This window comes from Theropithecus gelada, chromosome 11 (assembly GCF_003255815.1).
Source record: "Theropithecus gelada isolate Dixy chromosome 11, Tgel_1.0, whole genome shotgun sequence".
Lineage (NCBI taxonomy): Eukaryota > Metazoa > Chordata > Mammalia > Primates > Cercopithecidae > Theropithecus > Theropithecus gelada.
Genome location: NC_037679.1, coordinates 15,413,050 through 15,433,044, shown reverse-complemented (window position 1 = coordinate 15,433,044; position 19,995 = coordinate 15,413,050). Strand labels below are relative to the sequence as shown.

Genomic DNA, 19,995 nt, shown 5'->3' with positions numbered 1-19,995 from the left:
GCCCTCCTCTTCCTATCCCAAGGCGTCGAAATTCCGGTCCCACCCCTTCCCATGGAGCCCTTGGCGTCTACAGGCTCCTCAAGCTAGTTTCGGTTCCGTGGCTCACGCGCGGGTTCTCGAAAATCAGCTGTTTCAGTCTTGGGCCAGTCCACTAATTAGACTCCTCCCCTCGTAGAAAGTGCCTACTTGAACTTCTCCACCAATCGCTGGAGCTGCAGGTGTGGTTTCGGCTCAGCTTGTCCCGCCCCGCGGGGGGGGTGTAGTTGCGGCGGCGCCAGTGAGCTCGCAGTCTGGGAAGGGCTTGACTGAGTGGCAGCCAGTGTCGGGGTGGCGACTGGGAATGGGGCCGCTCCGGACTTCCGCTGCCAACTACAAGGGGGCGGGTCCGAGGGTGTAGGCCGAAGTTGTAGGCGGGGCCTGAGGCTCTAGTACCCGAACTCCTTCTACGGACGGAAAGTCGCGAACAGAGCCAGTGGAGGGCGCGGGGACTGCAACCCTAATCAGGTACGGGCCCTGAGAGGGTGTGCTGAGGTAGGGGTGGGGGTGAGAGTGAGAGTTCCTCCCAGGGAAGGGCGACTGGCCCCAGGAGTTACGCCCTGGAGGGGGCAGCTTCTGTCCCCAGGTTGAAAAAGGAGCTGTCTGTCGCCTGCTCGGTTCTCGATCTTCTCCTGTCCAGCCTATCTCCCCAACCCTAATGCCCCTCCCCGAAAACTGCCCTGCAGCTTCCGAGACCCGGAATCTGGCATTGTTGGTTCGGTATCTGACGTTACTCTGCTCTGCATTATTTTTTATCTTCACCTAAAAACGATGTTCAAAGATAGATAAATCTAAAAACAAAGATAGATAAATCTATCGTCTTTATTTGTTTTGTTAAAAAGTATAAGCTACTGAAAGATGAAACATGGCCTAAGGTCACACACAAAATTCAGTTCATTTCAGAAAAGCTTCTTGAGTGCAAAATATGTGCTTAAGAGTGAGAGATAATGAGAAAAAATTGTTTTAGCTCTTAACCTCAGTGTTTGCAATCCATTCGGGGAGACCAGGTTTTTTGTTTTGTTTTCATATTTGAATCTTTGCTGACTTGCTCCTTTAATATCAGACACTTAAATCCTCAAGAATTGGGACCTCATTATTATTATTATTATTATTATTATTTTAGAGATGGAATCTCAGTATGTTGCCCAGGCTCGGTTTCAAACTCCTGACTGAGCTCAAGCCATCCTCCCGTCTTGTGGGCCTCACAAAGTGCTGGGATTACAGGCATGAGCCACCATGCCTGGCCACCTAATCATTTTTTTAACTTATATTTTTTTGTATCATGAAAGCAATACAGACACATAGTTTTAAAAATCAAGCACTACTAAAAGGGTTAAAATGAAAATAGCCCCTGCCCAATCCCTCCCTTCCCTTGTTCCTGCTGGAGGTAGAAGGGCAGCTGATGTTATTCATGTTAGTAGAAGACTATACCACCCCAAGCATTTCTTTTTACTTTGTAATAAAATCATGTGACCTTTTTAGACCACTAATGTGCATGAATTCTGTTAGGCTCAGGCTGCAACAAGCTTAAGTTTCAGTTTCCTAAATAGACACCAGATGGCAGCCAGCAGGGAACAGTGGGGAGAAAGATGCAAGGCACAGCCTGCTTGGTGACAGGCAAAAGCCAATTCATTGTTGTTGTTTTGATTCAGAGACTGCACTCTGTCTCCCAGGCTGGAGTGCAGTGATGTGATCTCCATTTACTGTAACCCCTGCCTCCTGGGTACAGGCCATTCTCCTGCCTCAGCCTTTTGAGTAGCTGGGATTACAGGTGCCCACCAACATGCCTGGCTAATTTTTTTGTATTTTTAGTAGAGATAGGATTTCACATTGGCCAGGCTGGTCTTGAACTCCTGACCTCAAGTGATCCTCCCGCCTCTTCCAAAGTGCTGGAATTACAGGCATGAGCCACTGTGCCCTGCCAAAAAAAAAAAAAAACAAAAAAAATTTAAGTGAAGTTTCAGGATCTCACAAAGTTGATAACTTATAATCATATTCAAGATTCACAGGTCATAAACGTGTTATATTCTTAGGGACTGAGCAACCCGTTGCATAGCATTTAGATGTCTTCTAGCATGGAGCTCCTCCTTCCTATATGGAGGGCAGTTTATAGGGTGTACTTACCTAACCTCCAAAAAGATTTAGCTCCTAAAAAAGCTTCAGGTGGCCGGGCACGGTGGCTCACACCTCTAATCCCCGCACTTTGGGAGGCCAAGGTGGGCAGATCACCTGAGGTCAGAAGTTCCAGACCAGCCTGGATGACATGGTGAAACCCCATCTCTACTAAAAATACAAAAATTAGCAGGGCATGGTGGTGGGCGACTGTAATCCCAGCTAGTCAGGAGGCTGAGCCAGGAGAATCCCTTCAACTCGGGAGGCAGAGTTTGCAGTGAGCGGAGATCATGTCACTGCACTCCAGCCTGGGTGACAGAGCAAGACTCCATCTCAAAAAAAAAAAAAAAAAGCTTCAGGGCCAGCAGGGATCATGCTGTAATAAATACTTAACATCAACACTGATCTTTAAATGCTTATATTTGTTTAGCATAAACAAATATAAACAACAAACACATAAATGCAAAATAAATGAATTAGAGAGATAGATGAAATAAGATAGTGGAAACAGTAGTTTGTTAAAGCTGGATGGTGATCCTTGTACTAGTCACTCTGCTTTAGTGTGTGTTTGAAAATTACCATTAGGCTGGTTATGGTGGCTCATGCCTGTAATCCCAGCATTTTGGAAGGCTGAAGCAGGCAGATCACTTGAGCTCAGGAGTTTGAGATCTGCCTGGGCAACATGGCAAAATCCTATCTCTACAAAAAATTAGCTGGCGTGATAGCACACTCCTGTAGTCCCAGCTCCTTGAGGGGCTGAGGCAGAGAATCGCTTGAACCTGAGAGATCAAAGCTGCAGTGAGCCAAGATCATGCCACTGCACTCCAGCCTGGGTGACCAAGTGAGACCCTGTCTTGAAAAAAAAAAAAAAAAAAGAAAAGAAAATTCCCATTAAAGCACAAAGGCCCACTTACTGAAGCTATTAAAATACAGGTTGGGGCCGGCTGGGTGCGGTGGCTCACACCTGTAATCCCAGCACTTTGGAAGGCTGAGGTGGGCAGATCACGAGGTCTGGAGATCAAGACCATCCTGGCTAACACGGTGAAACCCTGTCTCTACTAAAAATACAAAAAAAATTAGCCAGGCATGGTGGCGGGGGCATGTAGTACCAGCTACTCGGGAGGCTGAGGCAGGAGAATGGCATGAACCCAGGAGGCGGAGCTTGCAGTGAGCTGAGATCCAGCCACTGCACTCCAGCCTGGGCGACAGAGCGAGACTGCATCTCAAAAAAAAAAAAAAAAAAAAAAAATACAGGTTGGGGCCACAGTGGCTCATGCTTGTAGTCCTAGCACTTTCAGAGTCCGAGGTGATTGGATCACCTGAGGTCAGGAGTTTGAGACCAGCGTGGCCAACATGGCAAAACCCCATCTCTACTAAAAAAAATATAAAAATTGGCCGGGCATGGTGGTGGGCACCTGTAATCCCAGCTACTCAGGAAGCTGAAGCAGAAGAATCGCTTGAACCAGGGGGATGGAGGTTGGCAGTGAGCCAAGATCATGCCACTTCACTCCGGCCTGGGCAACACAATGAGACTCCATCTAAAAAAATATATATATATGTATACAGATTAGGCATTTCTAATCTGAAAAATTGGGTTCCACAGTTTTCCAGTGAGCATTTCCTTTGAGCATCATGTGGGTGCTCAAAAAGTTAGATTTTGGACCATTTCAGATTGCAGAGTTTTGGATTAGGGATGCTCAACTGGTAAGTAATGCAGATATTCCAAAATCTGGACAAATCTGAAATCCAAAATGCTTGGAATAGCAGATACTCAACCAGTAGCACTCCCTGGAAGAATATGCACCAAACTGATAGCAGTGGTTACTTCTGGAGAGGAGGGGAAAAACCAAGATTAGGAGTAGGGTCAACATAGACTTTAATGTTTTCAATATTTTTATTACTTGTATAATTTAAACATTTTAAATTAGTAATAATGAACAATCATGAAACTATGGATGATTTAGTCCAGCAAAATATCCAGTTGGGAACCCTCATCTTTCTGATGCAGAGCCCAAATGGCACAGTGGGAAATGCTGCAGAATCTTGACAGCCCCTTTCAGGACCAGCTGCACCAGCTTTACTCACGCAGTCTCCTGCCTGTGGACATTCGACAGTACTTGGCTGTCTGGATTGAAGACCAGAACTGGTGAGGCCTTCAGGAAGTTGGGGGAATGAGAAAGGTGGTGCCTTACTTCTGGGCCCCCAGGATCCTGGAATCATTAATGGCGGGAGGGGGTTGGAAAGCCTCAGGATTACAGTAAGACTGCAGAGACACTAATCCTTCTTATTCCTGGTTCCCAGGCAGGAAGCTGTACTCGGGAATGATGATTCCAAGGCTACCATGCTATTCTTCCACTTCTTGCATCAGCTGAACTATGAGTGTGGCCGTTGCAGCCAGGACCCAGACTCCTTGTTGCTGAAGCACAATTTGCGGAAATTCTGCCGGGACATTCAGGTACTTGGAAGGGTTGAGAGCAATGAGGTAGCACTGGGAGCTGAGTATAGAGGAGTAGGATTTGGAGAATGGAATAGTACCTGGAGGTGCAAAGGGAGACAGGGACAAATCTGGGGAAAGAAGGACAGAGTCTGGACTTGGGGAATTACTAGCAGAGAGGAGGGCTGCATATACATGACACTGTTGGGAGGATGCTATGGTGAAAAGAAAAAGGGCTAGGAACCCCGAAGGAGGAAGAAACACTGTGGACATTGGTGGGGAAGGTCTAGGATGATAGGTCATTGAGAGTGGTTGAATTGGATCAATACTTTTCTGTTTTCCTATTCTAGGCCTTTTCCCAGGGCCCTACCCAATTGGCTGAGATGATCTTTAACCTCCTTCTGGAAGAAAAAAGAATTTTGATCCAGGCTCAGAGGGCTCAACCGGTGAGGACAATTCAGTGGTATTGTTGGAAACTCCTGAAATAGAGACGAACCATGGAAAGCACTCAGGGAGTTGTCTCACAACAGCATCCCCCCCAACATCCTGTGGTATGATTTCAGGCCTGAACTTAAGGCATGAAAGGCCAGAGTTAAAACATGCTCAGAGCCTCTTTTTTCAGGAGCAAGGAGAGCCAGCTCTCGTAACACCTGTGGAGAGCCAGCAACATGAGATTGAATCCCGAATCCTGGATTTAAGGGCTATGATGGAGGTTAGTAGATGTGGTAGGAGTTAGGGTGGGCAGCGTTCAGTCTAATACCTCCCTGAAAAGCAGCCTCATTGGGGTCCTCTCCCCTCTGCAGAAGCTGGTAAAATCCATCAGCCAACTGAAAGACCAGCAGGATGTCTTCTCCTTCCGATATAAGATCCAGGCCAAAGGTAGGAAGCACATTGAGGGGCTGGAGAAAGATAAGTGCCTGCTGAGAAGCCAGAGCTGGAAGTGAACAGGAGAAAGCTCCAATGAGCAGTAGTCACTGTCAGACACACCCCACTGACTACAGTCCTGCTGCCATGCAAAGCTGGAAGTGCCAGGGTGTTCTGTGGAGGTTGAGCTGGAGGTGTAGCTGGGAGACAGTAAATGTTGAGGAAATGCATGGAAAACTAACAGTGTTTTATTTGAGGGGGTGTCTGGTCCAAGCATGACCATTCAGAATTTGCCTGAGGGTCCCACGGGTGCCTGTACTTTGGTTTCCCTTTCTTCCTCCACAAAATTCCTCCTTCCTGAATCCAACTGAGACCCCAGTCAGGAAGGAGAGGAAAGAACCCCTGGACTGACTCCTGTTCCCACCATCCAGGGAAGACACCTTCTCTGGACTCCCATCAGAAAAAAGAGCAGCAGATTCTGCAGGAAACTCTCAATGAACTGGACAAAAGGAGAAAGGTGGGAGGCAGAGGACAGAACGTGTGGGCAACAGGGACCTGGAAAAATGAGGGATGTGGGGACCCTGGTCCTCTAGCACTGGCTTCTTTGTTTCTTCATCCCCAGTTGGGTAGTGGAGGGTGAAAGAGAGAGATGCTCAACACTCACATTATCTCTTTCCTAGGAGGTGCTGGATGCCTCCAAAGCACTGCTAGGCCGATTAACTACCCTAATCGAGCTACTACTGCCAAAGTTGGAAGAGTGGAAAGCCCAGCAGCAAAAAGCCTGCATTAGAGCTCCCATTGACCACGGGTTGGAACAGCTGGAGAAATGGTGAGAGGTACCACCCCAACCCTTGTCCTTGCCACGCACTGTGATTTGTAAGTTGCAGTGCCCTGCATATAGCAAGATATACTGTTCTCTATTGGTCTCTGCACCCCAGAATGAGCCCTGCTCCCTGCTGACTGCAGCTCTATTCTACTCCTCATCCTCACCACCCGGGGAGCCCAGAGCCCAGTCTCCTTCAGGGAAAGGAATGAATTAACCCACAATCTGATTTTTTCTTCCTTTTTAATCACCCAGAAATATATATCTATATATGTATATAGATATATATTTTACTGCAATGAATACAATGACAAGAAAGGAAGGAAGGAAGGAGGAAGAGAAAATTACCTATTATCTAACTTATTAAACAAAAATGGAATCATATTGTTCATACTATTTTGAAACCTATGAGTTTTTTTAAACTTAACAGTATTTTTTATACATATGTGTGTGTGTATATATATATAATTTTTTTTTGAGATGGAGTCTCACTCTGTCGCCCAGGCTGGAGTGCAGTGGTATGATCTCGGCTCACTGCAAGCTCCGCCTCCCGGGTTCACGCCATTCTCCTGCCTCAGCCTCCCGAGTAGCTGATACTACAGGTGCCCGCCACCATGCTTGGCTAATTTTTTGTATTTTTAGTAGAGACGGAGTTTCACCGTGTTAGCCAGGATGGTCTCGATCGCCTGACCTCGTGATCCGCCTGCCTCAGCCTCCTAAAGTGCTGGGATTACAGACGTGAGCCACTGTGCCTGGCTTTAAAAATTTATTATAATTTAGACTTTTAAAAATATACCAGGCCAGTCATGGTGGCTCATGCATGTTATCCTAGTGCTTTGGAAGCCTGAGGCAGGAGAATCACTTCAGGCTTGGGGTTTGAGATCAGCCCGGGAAACATAACAAGACCCCATCTCTACAAAAAAAAAATTTTTTTTTTTTAATTAGGCATGTCCAGACGCAGTGGCTCATGCATGTAATCCCAGCACTGTGGGAGGCCAAGGTGTGCAGATCCCTTGAGGTGAGGAGTTCAAGACCAGCCTGGCCAATGTGGTGAAACCCCATCTCTACTAAAATACAAAAATTTGCCGGGTGTGGTGGCGCATGCCTATATTCCTAGCTACTCGGGAGGCTAAGGCAGGAAAATCGCTTGAACTCGGGAGGCAGAGCTCAGCCGCAATCGCGCCACTGCACTCCAGCCTGGGTGACAGAGCGAGACTCCGTCTCAAAAAAAAAAAAGAAATTAGGCATGGTGGCACACGCCTGTAGTCTCCAGCTACTCAGGAGGCTGAGGTGGGAAGACTGCTTGAGCCCAGGTGTTCGAGGCTGCAGTGAGCCATGATTATACCACTGCAGTCCAGCCTGGACAACAGAACGAGACCCTGTCTCTAAAAGTATATATGTACACATACCATAATACCCAGCTACTGAGGAGGCTGAGGCAGAAAGAGTGCTTGAGTCCAGGAGTTTGAGGTCAGCCTGACCAATATAGCAAGACCCTCACCTCTTTAAAAAAAAAAAAGTAGGCCGGGCGCGGTGGCTCAAGCCTGTAATCCCAGCACTTTGGGAGGCCGAGACGGGTGGATCACGAGGTCAGGAGATCGAGACCATCCTGGCTAACACAGTGAAACCCCGTCTCTACTAAAAAATACAAAAAACTAGCCGGGCGAAGTGGCGGGCGCCTGTGGTCCCAGCTACTCGGGAGGCTGAGGCAGGAGAATGGCGGGAACCCGGGAGGCGGAGCTTGCAGTGAGCTGAGATCCGGCCACTGCACTCCAGCCTGGGTGACAGAGCGAGACTCCGTCTCAAAAAAAAAAAAAAAAAAAAGTAGATAAAAAAATACCATAATTGCTCAGGTAGATTGAAAAACAGGCATATAGTACTTACGGTACAGGACCAGCATGCATGCATGCATTGATTGATTGATTGATTGACTGATTGAGGCAGGGTCTGTCTCCATCTCCCAGGCCAGAGTGCTTGGCCTTAAGTGATCTGCCCACCTTTGCCTCCCAAAGTGCTGAGATTACAGGTGTGAACCACCATGTCAGCTGGGGAGGCTTTTTAAAAAATAGTTCCAGGTGTTACAGCTCTTTTAGAATTTGTCTAGCAGGCTTTCAAGTTTTTGCCAGAAACCACCTCCACCCCCACCCTCACCCCCACCAAAAAAAAAAAAAGATAGTTGCAAATGTTTCCCAGAATAGTTGTCCCGATCGGATCTGTTTTCTCATGTGTAGTGTTTGGTTGTTTTCCTGTCACCACATTGCTGATTATTATCATTTTTAATTATAGAAACAGTAAAGTACAGTAGTTAAAAATGTGAGTTGGGGCTGGGTGCAGTGGCTCACGCTTGTAATCCCAGCACTTTGGGAGGCTGAGGCGGGTGGATCACCTGAGGTCAGGAGTTCGAGACCAGCCTGGCCAACATGGCAAAACCCCGTCTCTACTAAAAAAAAATATATATATATATAAATTAGCCGGGCGTGGTGGTACACACCTGTAATCCCAGCTACTCAGGAGGCCGAGGCAAGAGAATCTCTTGAATCCAGGAGGTGGAGGTTGCAGTGAGCCAAGATCACGCCATTGCACTCCAGCCTGGGCGACAAGTAAGACTCTGTCTCAAAAAAAAAAAAAAGTGTGAGTTGTACAATGGGACTGCCTGGGATCACATACAAGCTTCATCCCTTACTAGTTGTATGACCTTGAGCAAGTCACTTAACCTTTCTGTGCCTCAGTTTTATCATCTGTAATGTGGGGATAATAATAGTACCTGCCTCAGAGGTTGTTTTGAGGATTGAATGTGTTAATATGTGGAAAGGGCTTAATATAAGTTGTACATAGCATATGAAAGCTGTTATGTTAAATCTGTTAGCAGTTTTATATGTGAAAATAGCTTCGATTTTCATTTCTTAGATTATGAATCATGTTGAATAATCCTTTATATGCTTCCTGGATTCTTCTCCCCCCACCCCCAAGTCAGTTTCTGACTCTTCACGTATTTATGGAGAGGTCTTGGAACCTGGATGGGGGAATCCAGGAAACTCATGGATTCCTTCTTCCTGAATTTTATCACCCAGGTTCACAGCTGGAGCAAAGCTGTTGTTTCACCTGAGGCAGCTGCTGAAGGAGCTGAAGGGACTGAGTTGCCTGGTTAGCTATCAGGATGACCCTCTGATCAAAGGGGTGGACCTACGCAACGCCCAGGTCACAGAGTTGCTACAGCGTCTGCTCCACAGGTCTAGAGGCCAGGCAGGAACCCTGGGGGAAAGAAGGAACAAGGGAAGCCATTCTTACAGATACTGAGCTATATATTCTTTCCACACCTCTCTCTCCTCAGAGCTTTTGTGGTAGAAACCCAGCCCTGCATGCCCCAAACTCCCCATCGACCCCTCATCCTCAAGACTGGGAGCAAGTTCACCGTCCGAACAAGGTTGGCATTCCAGAACTCATTCCTGCTTGCTTTTTCCAACCCTGCCACTTTGTATTTTCTGGCTTTACAGCTCTTCCCACTCTTGGCTTTTTCTTCTCTCTTTCCTCTCAGTCACCCTACCTCTTATAATCCCTCTTCTCTTTTTCAAACATCTGGCCTATCCAGAAGGTTGAGGTTGACCACTTTCCCCTATCCCCCTTCCTTCCCACAGGCTGCTGGTGAGACTCCAGGAAGGCAATGAGTCACTGACTGTGGAAGTCTCCATTGACAGGTAAATTGGAGCAGGTGAAGGGTGGCCAGGACATGGGCTGCTGGGGTGGAGGAGATACTCATTCTTCACAACAGGTTCTAGGGCTATCTTCTTCCTCCTTCCGTTCCTATCTCATAGAAATTATAATTCATTTCTTTTGTTGAACACTTACTTTGTGACATGCAGCATGTCAGGTACTCATTTAATTGTCATACCAACCCCATGAATTAACTATTACCGGTGCACCGTACAAACAAAGATACAGGCTTAGAGAGACTGATTACATCTCTTCTCAAGAACACATAGCTAGTGAGCTCAAGTCAGGTTTGAACCCAGGTCTATCTGATCCCAAAGACCAAACTCCTAACTTCCATACTCTTTTGCCCGATGATTTTTTTAAAATTTATTTCTTTTCAGGAATCCTCCTCAATTACAAGGGTAGGTGCTTGACAAGGACACTGCAAACATCTGTACACTGCACGACCTGCAGAACCACATTCGGCATCCCTGGTGGCACAAACAAGGAGGAGGGGGATTTGGGATATGGACAAAGGGAGATGGCGAGATCTGAAATGAAGTGGAACTTCTGTTTTTTTTTCTGCTGAGTTTTTAGAGTAATTCTGTTCCTTATCTCCATGTATCTTCTTCCTCCTGGAACAGCTTCCGGAAGTTCAACATTCTGACTTCAAACCAGAAAACTTTGACCCCCGAGAAGGGGCAGAGTCAGGGTTTGATTTGGGACTTTGGTTACCTGGTAAGAATAGTTTGTGACCTATGCTTTTATTACTATTTTTATTTTTTTTTGAGATAGAGTCTCACTCTGTCCCCCAAGCTGGAGTGCAGTGGTGCGATCTTGGCTCACTGCAACCTCCGCCTTCCAGGTTCAAGCGGTTCTCCTGTCTCAGCCTCCTGAGTAGCCGAGACTACAGGCACATGCCACCATGCCTGGCTAATTTTTGTATTTTTAGTAGAGACAGGGTTTCACCATATTGGTCAGGCTGGTCTCAAACTCCTAACCTCAGGTGATCCACCCGCCTCAGTGTCCCCAAGTGCTGGGATCACAGGCATGCGCCACCACACCTGGCCTGCTTTTAGTCCAAAGGAACAGGGGTTGGGGGAAGTTCCCAGGGCTTGAGGGGTCTTGAAGCCAAACAGGAGTTCCAGGGACCCTAGGGTGCCCACTCTGGCATTTTCTCTCCTTCCCCTCAATTCACAGACTCTGGTGGAACAACGTTCAGGTGGTTCAGGAAAGGGCAGCAATAAGGTGAGGCCTGTACAGAGGACTCGGGGGCAGGGGGAACTTGCCAAAGGGCCTTCTGATGACTATGTCTTTGGCTGTCCCAGGGGCCACTAGGTGTGACAGAGGAACTGCACATCATCAGCTTCACGGTCAAATATACCTACCAGGGTCTGAAGCAGGAGCTGAAAGTGAGTGAAAATGGAGGGCAAGGAGAGAGAAAGCAGTTTTGGAAGAAGGCATAAGGAGGGGATAAAGAAGAAAGAAGAAAGGCTTCTTTGGAAGAAGCCTCTTGGGGTGGATTAGCACTCCTTTCCTCTAACAAATACCTGCAGCTAGAAACATCACATCCCTCTGTGTGACTCCTGTCTTCTCCCCAGACGGACACCCTCCCTGTGGTGATTATTTCCAACATGAACCAGCTCTCAATTGCCTGGGCTTCAGTTCTCTGGTTCAATTTGCTCAGCCCAAACCTTCAGGTAGGGAGTGGGGCCGACAGGTCAAGTGGGGAGAGGAGGGGTGTGGAAGCTTGGTGTGATAGGCTTCTTCTGAGCCAGCCTGCACTCCTCCCACCCCTGCAGAACCAGCAGTTCTTCTCCAACCCCCCCAAAGCCCCCTGGAGCTTGCTGGGCCCCGCTCTCAGTTGGCAGTTCTCCTCCTATGTTGGCCGAGGCCTCAACTCAGACCAGCTGAGCATGCTGAGAAACAAGCTGTTCGGTACAGATTTCCTTTTCTCTCAACCTTTCCCCAGCCTTAGTCTTTCCTGTCCCTCTGTCCTATCTATCCCAGGACCCCTGGCTTCCCTCATCATCTGTCTGTGGCTATCTGTCCCACAGGGCAAAACTGTAGAACTGAGGATCCATTATTGTCCTGGGCTGACTTCACTAAGGTAACTCCCTGAATTCCTGTGGAGCTAGATCTAGCCCACATTCCAAATACTGGCCTTCCCATGTCCCTCCTTCCCTACACCAGGGGCAACTCCTCAGCTCTTGCTACCTTTCCATTCCTCCTCCAGCGAGAGAGCCCTCCTGGCAAGCTACCATTCTGGACATGGCTGGACAAAATTCTGGAGTTGGTACATGACCACCTGAAGGATCTCTGGAATGATGGGTAAGGCCTTGGTCCACCTTGTCTCCTGGGCTTGTGCTTTCTGGGCTTGAGAGTGGAGTCTATGCGCCCTCATGTGGCAAGCAGGGAGAGAGAGCAAAGACAGGCGTGAGGCCATGTCTCCTCACATTTGTTAACAATGATAGCCATAGACAGTGTTTGTGAAGCATCTCCTGCATTCCAGAGCCTGATGCGCGCTCTTCATTAATTCTCTCATCTCATCCTTATGACTATGCTGAGTGGTGGGTTTTGCCATCTTCATTTCAAGTGAGGAAACTAAGTTTCAGAGAAGTTAAAGAACTTACCCAAGGGACAGAGTTGATATTCAAACCCAGGCCTATGTGACCCCAAGCTCATGCTCTTTTCACCACACTGCCTACCAATTTGTGTAGCATTTGGCTTTTAAAAGTGCTATTCATGCCAGGCGCGGTGGCTCACGCCTGTAATCCCAGCACTTTGGGAGGACGAGGCAGGCGGATCATGAGGTCAGGAGATCGAGACCATCCTGGTGAACACAGTGAAACCCTGTCTCTACTAAAAATACAAAAAATTAGCCAGGCGTGGTGGCGGGTGCCTGTAGTCCCAGCTACTAGGGAGGCTGAGGCAGGAGAATGGCGTGAACCCGGGAGGCGGAGCTTGCAGTGAGCCGAGATCGCACCGCTGCACTCCAGCCTGGGCAACAGAGCGAGACTCTGTCTCAAAAAAAAAAAAAAAAAAAAAAAGTGCTATTCATGACCAGGCGCGATGGCCCACGCCTGTAATCCCAGCACTTTGGGAGGCCGAGGTGGATCACCTGAGGTCAGGAGTTTGAGACCAGCCTGGCCTGTAACATAGTGAAACCCCATCTCTACTAAAAATACAAAAATTAGCTGGGCATGGTGGCGCGTGCCTATAATCCCAGCTACTCAGGAGGCTGAGGCAGGAGAATCGCTTGAACCCAGGAGAGAAGGTTGCAGTGAGCCGAGATCGTGCCATTGCACTCCAGCCTGGGTGACAGAGCGAGACTCCATCTCAAAACAAAACAAAACAAAAAAAGTGCTATTCATGGCTGGGCGCAGTGGCTCACACCTGTAATCCCAGCACTTTGGGAGGCTAAGGCAGGCAGATCACCTGAGGTCAGGAGTTCAGAACCAGCCGGGCCAACATGGTGAAACCCCATCTCTACTGAAAATAAAAAAAATTAGCCAGGAATGTTGGCAGGCCTGTAATCCCAGCTACTCAAGAGGCTGAGGCAGGAGAATCGCTTGAACCCGGGAGGTGGAGGTTGCAGTGAGCCGAGATCATGCCATTGCACTGTAGCCTGGACAACAAGAGCAAAACTTGGCCTCAAAAAAAAAAGAAAAAAAAATGCTATTCATGGCTGGGCACAGTAGCTCATGCCTGTAATCCTAGCATTTTGGGAGGTTGAGGCAGATGGATCACTTGAGCCCAGGCGTTCAAAACCACCCTGAACCACATGGTGAAACCCCGTCTCTACCAAAAATACAGAAGTTAGCCAGGCATGGTGGTGTGCACCTGTGGTCCCAGCTACTCTGGAGGCTGAGAGGTGGGAAGATTGCTTGAGCCCAGTAGGTCGAGGCATGGAGGCAGCAGTGAGCTGTATCATGCCAGTGTTCTCCAGCCTGGTGACAGAATGACACCCTCTTTCCCAAAAAAAAAAGAGTGCTGTTCATCTGTGTGATCTCACTGAATCTTCGTACCTCTTTAAACCCTCGGAAGGTCGCTGTTGTCAGCAAAGTGAAGTGACTTGTAAAAGATAAAAAAGCTAAGTGGCAGAGCTTGGTCCAAAACCTGGGTTCCAAACCTAGGCTATTTCTCCATACAAGGGGAGCAGGGAGGCAGGGGCCTGGTGGGGCAGGGGGTTGGGGGACGGCTCACAGCTGCTCTCTGTGCTCCAGACGCATCATGGGCTTTGTGAGTCGGAGCCAGGAGCGCCGGCTGCTGAAGAAAACCATCTCTGGCACCTTTCTACTGCGCTTCAGTGAATCGTCAGAAGGGGGCATTACCTGCTCCTGGGTGGAGCACCAGGATGATGGTCAGCTGCTGTGCCCTGCCATTCCCACAGCCTCTCCTTTCTGCCTGGCTCCCCTCTTGCCCCTCTGCCTGCCCTTGGCTTCCCTGGCTCTGTCCTGCATCCCTCAACCGGTTTGGGACTGGGGAGCCAGAGCAGGGAGCTCCAAGGCCCGGCCTCTTCCCTCAAGCCTGCCTGTTATTGCATTCACTCTCCAGACAAGGTGCTCATCTACTCTGTGCAACCGTACACCAAGGAGGTGCTGCAGTCACTCCCGCTGACTGAAATCATCCGCCATTACCAGTTGCTCACTGAGGAGAATATACCTGAGAACCCACTGCGCTTCCTCTATCCCCGAATCCCCCGGGATGAAGCTTTTGGGTGCTACTACCAGGAGAAAGGTGGGAATTGTTGACATACTTCATTGCTAGATTGCAGAGATCTTCAGACATCCATAGATCCCACTCCTTCCTTTCAAGCATGGGAAAACGGATATCTAGAGGAGTTAAGGGATTTGTCCATGGGATACTGCTGGTTCCTATGGGGATGAGACTGCCAGGACCGTCTGAGGGGAACCTCAGGCTATGTGTCTGGCCCACTGATCTTCTCTGCTTCTTATATATGTTCCTCACAGTTAATCTCCAGGAACGGAGGAAATACCTGAAACACAGGCTCATTGTGGTCTCTAATAGGTGAGATATAAACTCTCCACCCATCCTCCCTAGTCCTTTTTGGCTGTGCTTCAGTGAATTGTCAAAAGGGGGCATTACCTGCTCCTGGGTGGAGCACCAGGACGATGGTCAGCTGCTCTGCCCTGCCATTCCCACAGTCTCTCCTTTCTGCCTTCTCCTAACGTGCCCCTATTCCAGTCTCCCCAGCCTTCCCTCCCTCTTAGCCCACTCTAGTTTTTTCCAGTTCTAGTCTCTCCTATCTCATATTTTTCTGCTGCCATCCTTAGGTTGTCTCCACAGGGGTTTCTGGATAATAATGATCATAATGACTGGTGTTAATGGGCACCTACTTGATGCCAAGCATGGAGCTTTTTTTTTTTTTTCCCAGACAGGGTTTCGCTCTGTCGCCCAGGCTAGAGTGCAGTGGTGTGATCATGGCTCACTGCAGCCTCGACCTCCTGAGCTCAAGCAATACAGGCATGGATCACCAAACTCAGCTAATTTTTTTTGTGTTTTTTGTAGAGATGGGGTCTTACCATGTTGCCCAGGCTGGTCTTGAACTCCTGGACTCAAGCAATCCACCCGCCTTGGCCTCCCAAAGTGCTAGGATTATAGACATGAGCCACCACGCCCCGCCTATATATATATTTTTTGAGACAGGGTCTCTGTCACCCAGGCTGGAGTGCAGTGGTGCGATCATGACTCACTGCAGCCTTGACCGAGGGGTTGAAGTGATGCTCCTGCCTCAGCCTCCCAAGTAGCTGAGACTACAAGCACACGCCACCACACTCAGCTAATTTTTAAAATTTTTTGTAGGGATAGGGTATCACTATGTTGCCCAGGCTAGTCTTGAACTCCTGGCCTCAAGCAGTGTCCTGCCTTGGCCTCCCAAAGTGCTGGGATTATAGGAATGAGCTCTGGCACTTGGCTGGGGATAGTTTTTTTTTTTTTTTTTGAGACAGAGTCTCGCTCTCATTGCCCAGGCTGGAGTGCAATGGCACAGTCTCAGTTCATTGCAACCTCCGCCTCCCAGGCTCAAGCAATTCTCCTGCCTCAGCCTCCTGAGTAGCTGGGATTACAGGCGAGCGCCACCCATGCCTGGTTAATTTTTATTTTTTTTGAGACAGAGTCTCGCCCTGTTGCCCAGGCTGGAGTGCAGTGGGGCACGATCTCAGCTCACTGCAACTTCCGCCTCCCAGGTTCAAGTGATTCTCCTGCCTTAGCCTCCCAAGTAGCTGGGACTACAGGCACGCACCACCACCACGCCTGGCTGATTTTTGTATTTTTAGTAGAGACAGGGTTTCACCATATTGGCCAGGCTGCTCTCAAACTCCTGAACTCGTGATCCGCCCACCTTGGCCTCCCAAAGTGCTGGGATTACAGGCGTGAGCCACTGTACCCGGCCTAACTTTTGTATTTTTAGTAGAGACGGGGTTTCACCAAATTGGCCAGGCTGGTCTTGAGCTTCTGGCCTCAAGTGATCTGCTCGCCTCAGCCTCCCAAAGTGCTTAGATTACAGGTGTGAGCCACCGTGCCTGGCCTGAAAGTTTATTTTGTGCCAGGCACTAGGCTAAATGGTTTATGTTTATTTTCTCATTTTATTGAATCTACAAAATAGTCCTTTGAAGTAAACACTGTTACTGTTTTCAGCTAAGGAACTGGATTTAGAGTAGTCAAGTTTTGTACCTAAGGTACATGGCTAATAAATGATACAGGTCTGTTAGATTCCATAGCCCTGCTTTCAACCACCCTACTGCCTCTCAAGAATTACTAGGTATTGTTCTCATTTATAGATGATAAATCTGAGGCTCAGAAAAGTTAGGACACTTGCCTAAGGTCCCCCAGCTAGTAAATGCCAGAATTCAAACTCCAGGAGGCCTGATTCCGAACTCCATGATCTTTAGCCCTCTGCTCTTCTGCCTTCTTAGACTAGCTGCTTCTTGTTCTACCATTCCTTCTTTCATTTAAACCACTGAGCCCTGCCCCTTTGTCTGTCTTTGGGTATCCAGACAGGTGGATGAACTACAACAACCGCTGGAGCTTAAGCTAGAGCCAGAGCTGGAGTCGTTAGAGCTGGAACTAGGGCTGGCGCCAGAGCCAGAGCTCAGCCTCGACTTAGAGCCACTGCTGAAGGCAGGGCTGGATCTGGGGCCAGAGCTAGAGTCTGTGCTGGAGTCCACTCTGGAGCCTGTAATGGAGCCCACACTATGCATGGTATCACAAACAGTGCCAGAGCCAGACCGAGGACCTGTGTCACAGCCAGTGCCAGAGCCAGATTTGCCCTGTGATCTGAGACATTTGAACACTGAGCCAATGGAAAGTAAGTGATGAAATAGAGCTATGGAAGACGGCACACATTCCCTTTCCTACCCCTTCTCCCTCTCCCATTACAGAAAAAACTGAGCTCCAAGCTCCTCATTGGAGAGAGGTCCATTCTGTGATTCCTTTTTTTTTTTTTTGGAATTACACATGCCTTCCCCCACCTCCCTGCTCTTTGATCCCACAAGTTCCCCCTCAGGCTCTTCCCAGGCCTTTCCTGCCATCCTCCCTCCCTTTCCTTGCTGGGTTGGGAACTCCTAACTAAGATCAGGGCCTCACTTTTCTCTCTGGGTTACCTAGTCTTCAGAAACTGTGTAAAGATTGAAGAAGTCATGCCGAATGGTGACCCACTGTTGGCTGGCCAGAACACCGTGGATGAGGCTTACGTCTCCCGCCCCAGCCACTTCTACACTGATGGACCTTTGATGCCTTCTGACTTCTAGGAACCACATTTCCTTTGTTCTTTTCATATCTCTTGCCCTTCCTACTCCTCATAGCATGACGTTGTTCTCCAAGGATGGGAATCAGGCATGTGTCCCTTCCAAGCTATGTTAACTGTTCAAACTCAGGCCTGTGTGACTCCATTGGAGTGAGAGGTGAAAGCATAACATGGGCACAGAAGGGACAACAATGAATCAGAACAGATGCCAAGCCATAGGTCTAAATAGGCTCCTGAAGGCTGCCTGCTGTGCTGGGAGGTATAGGGGTCCTGGAGGCAGGCCAGGGCAGTTGACAGGTACTTGGAGGGCTCAGGGCAGTGGCTTCTTTTCAGTATGGAAGGATTTCAACATTTTAATAGCTGGTTAGGCTAAACTGGTGCACACTGGCATTGGCCCTTGGTGGGGAGCACAGACAGGATAGGACTCCATTTCTTTCTTCCATTCCTTCATGTCTAGGATAACTTCCTTTCTTCTTTCCTTCACTCCTGACTCAATCCCTGAATTTCTTCTTTTCCTGCAGGGGTTGAGAGCTTTCTGCCTTAGCCTACCATGTGAAACTCCACCCTGAAGAAGGGGATGGATAGAAGTAGACCTCTTTTTCTTACCAGTCTCTTCCCCTACTCTGCCCCTAAGCTGGCTGCACCCGTTCCTCTCCCATAAAATGATCCTGCCAATCTAATGTGCCTGTGAAGTTTTGCACACTAGCTTATGCCACCTAGTCTCTACTTTCTCAATGCTTAGCAGACAGATCACTCCTGGAGGCTAGGGATAGTAGGATTGCTGGGAATTTAGGAATTGCTTTTTTTTTTTTGAAACAGGGTCTCACTCTGTTGCCTAGGCTAGAGTGCAGTGGTGCAATCACAGCTCACCGCAGCCTCAACCTCCTGGGTTCAAGCAATCCTCCTACCTCAGCCTCCTGGGTAGCTGGGACCATGGCATGCACCACCATGCCCTATTTTTTTTTTCTTTTTTTAGAGACAGGGTCTTGCTACGTTGCCCAGGCTAGTCTTAAACTCCTGGGCTCAAGTGAGCTTCACGCCTTGGCCTCCCAAAGTGCTGGGATTATAGGCATGAGCCACTGTGCTTGGCCAGAAATTTTTTTTTTTTTTTTTGAGATGGAGTTTCTCTCGTTGTCCAGGCTAGAGTACAATGGCGTGATCTTGGCTTACTGCAACCTCCGACTCCCGGGTTCAAGTGACTCTCCTGCCTCAGCCTCCCAATTAGCTGGGATTACAGATCTGCACCACCATGCCCAGCTAATTTTATATTTTTAGTAGAGATGGGGTTTCTCCATGTTGGTCAGGCTGGTCTCGAACTCCTGACCTCAGGTGATCTGTCCACCTCGGCCTCCCAAAGTGCTGGGATTATAGGCGTGAGCCACCATGCCTGGCAGGAATTTCTTTTTATAGTATTGGATAAAGTTGGGTGTTTTTACAGAGGAGAAGCAATGGGTCTTAGCTCTTTCTCTATTATGTTATAATCCCCCCCTTTTTTGTGCAATATGTTGTTTACCTGAAAGGAAGGTTTCTATTCCTTGGTTGTGGACCTGGACAAAGACCTAGTCTGTGGAACTTAAAACCCTGAAGGTCTGTCATAGGACTCTGGACAATCTCACATCTTAGCTATTCCCAGGGAACCCCAGGGGGCAACTGACATTGCTCTAAGATGTCATCCTGATGTAGCTTGAGATATAAATGAAAGGCCCTGCACAGGTGGCTGTTTCTTGTCTGTTATGTCAGAGGAACAGTCCTGTTCAGAAGGGGGCTCTTCTGAGCAGCAATGGCTAATAAACTTTGTGCTGATCTGGAAATGTCTCATCTCTGAACCTCTTTTATTTCTCTGCTCACAAAGGGATACCAACAAGCTGCACAGGAATAAAGTCAGAAAATTGTGACCTCTCTTCCATCCACCCCTTTATGTTCCTCTTGTCATATTTCTTCTTCCCTTTCTGTTTGGAGTAGCCCCTCCTGTCCCTTAGACTCTTCTAGGGGTGCTGGGAGGTATATATGCATTGTGGGGGGAGGGATGAGTAGTTATATAACTGTTTCATTGTCACTCAGCTGATTGTTGGCAAAGCCAAGACAGGAACCTGTCTGGATTTGTCTGACTTCAAAGCCCACAATTTTTGATGCTGTGACTATGGAAAAAAAGGAAAGGAAATAATCACTAGCCACTTCCCTTCGTCTTTTCTTTTATCAAAGAATTTAAGCTACCCTTGAGTTACCAAACTTCCAAAGGGACTCCAAGGCTGGGCGTGGTGGCTCATG

The 19,995-nt window shown here is 48.3% G+C and overlaps 1 protein-coding gene and 1 non-coding gene across 3 annotated transcripts; both read left to right on the top strand.

Moving 5' to 3' along the window:
* Positions 1 to 287: 287 nt before the first annotated feature.
* STAT2 (signal transducer and activator of transcription 2) lies at positions 288 to 19,538 on the top strand. Of its 2 annotated transcripts, none has more exons than XM_025401623.1 (24): positions 288 to 504; positions 4,157 to 4,294; positions 4,450 to 4,603; positions 4,945 to 5,028; positions 5,205 to 5,294; positions 5,386 to 5,461; positions 5,878 to 5,963; positions 6,127 to 6,275; positions 9,341 to 9,499; positions 9,601 to 9,693; positions 9,905 to 9,964; positions 10,361 to 10,381; positions 10,604 to 10,697; positions 11,160 to 11,207; positions 11,288 to 11,371; positions 11,561 to 11,659; positions 11,762 to 11,897; positions 12,017 to 12,069; positions 12,196 to 12,290; positions 14,186 to 14,322; positions 14,517 to 14,699; positions 14,933 to 14,990; positions 16,979 to 17,289; positions 17,589 to 19,538. In XM_025401623.1, the coding sequence occupies exons 2-24, from the start codon at positions 4,164 to 4,166 to the stop codon at positions 17,729 to 17,731; spliced, it is 2,544 nt and encodes an 847-aa protein (XP_025257408.1). In that variant the 5' UTR covers positions 288 to 504; positions 4,157 to 4,163; the 3' UTR covers positions 17,732 to 19,538. The 2 variants fall into 2 exon arrangements, with proteins under 2 accessions (XP_025257408.1, XP_025257407.1); XM_025401622.1 differs by having other exon boundaries at positions 4,933 to 5,028.
* Positions 8,343 to 8,406, top strand: LOC112635666. The gene has a single exon (XR_003122001.1). It is a non-coding gene; the product is annotated as a U7 small nuclear RNA (small nuclear RNA).
* Positions 19,539 to 19,995: the final 457 nt, after the last annotated feature.

What these genes read in the sequence shown, in the direction of transcription:
- STAT2 (XM_025401622.1), top strand. Translation starts at nt 4,164, where the DNA reads ATGGCACAGTGGGAAATGCTGCAGAATCTTGACAGCCCCTTTCAGGAC. An exon ending in ATTTAAGGGCTATGATGGAG is followed by an intron (nt 5,295 to 5,385) that starts GTTAGTAGATGT and finishes TCCCCTCTGCAG; the next exon opens with AAGCTGGTAAAATCCATCAG. An exon ending in AAGGATCTCTGGAATGATGG is followed by an intron (nt 12,291 to 14,185) that starts GTAAGGCCTTGG and finishes TCTGTGCTCCAG; the next exon opens with ACGCATCATGGGCTTTGTGA.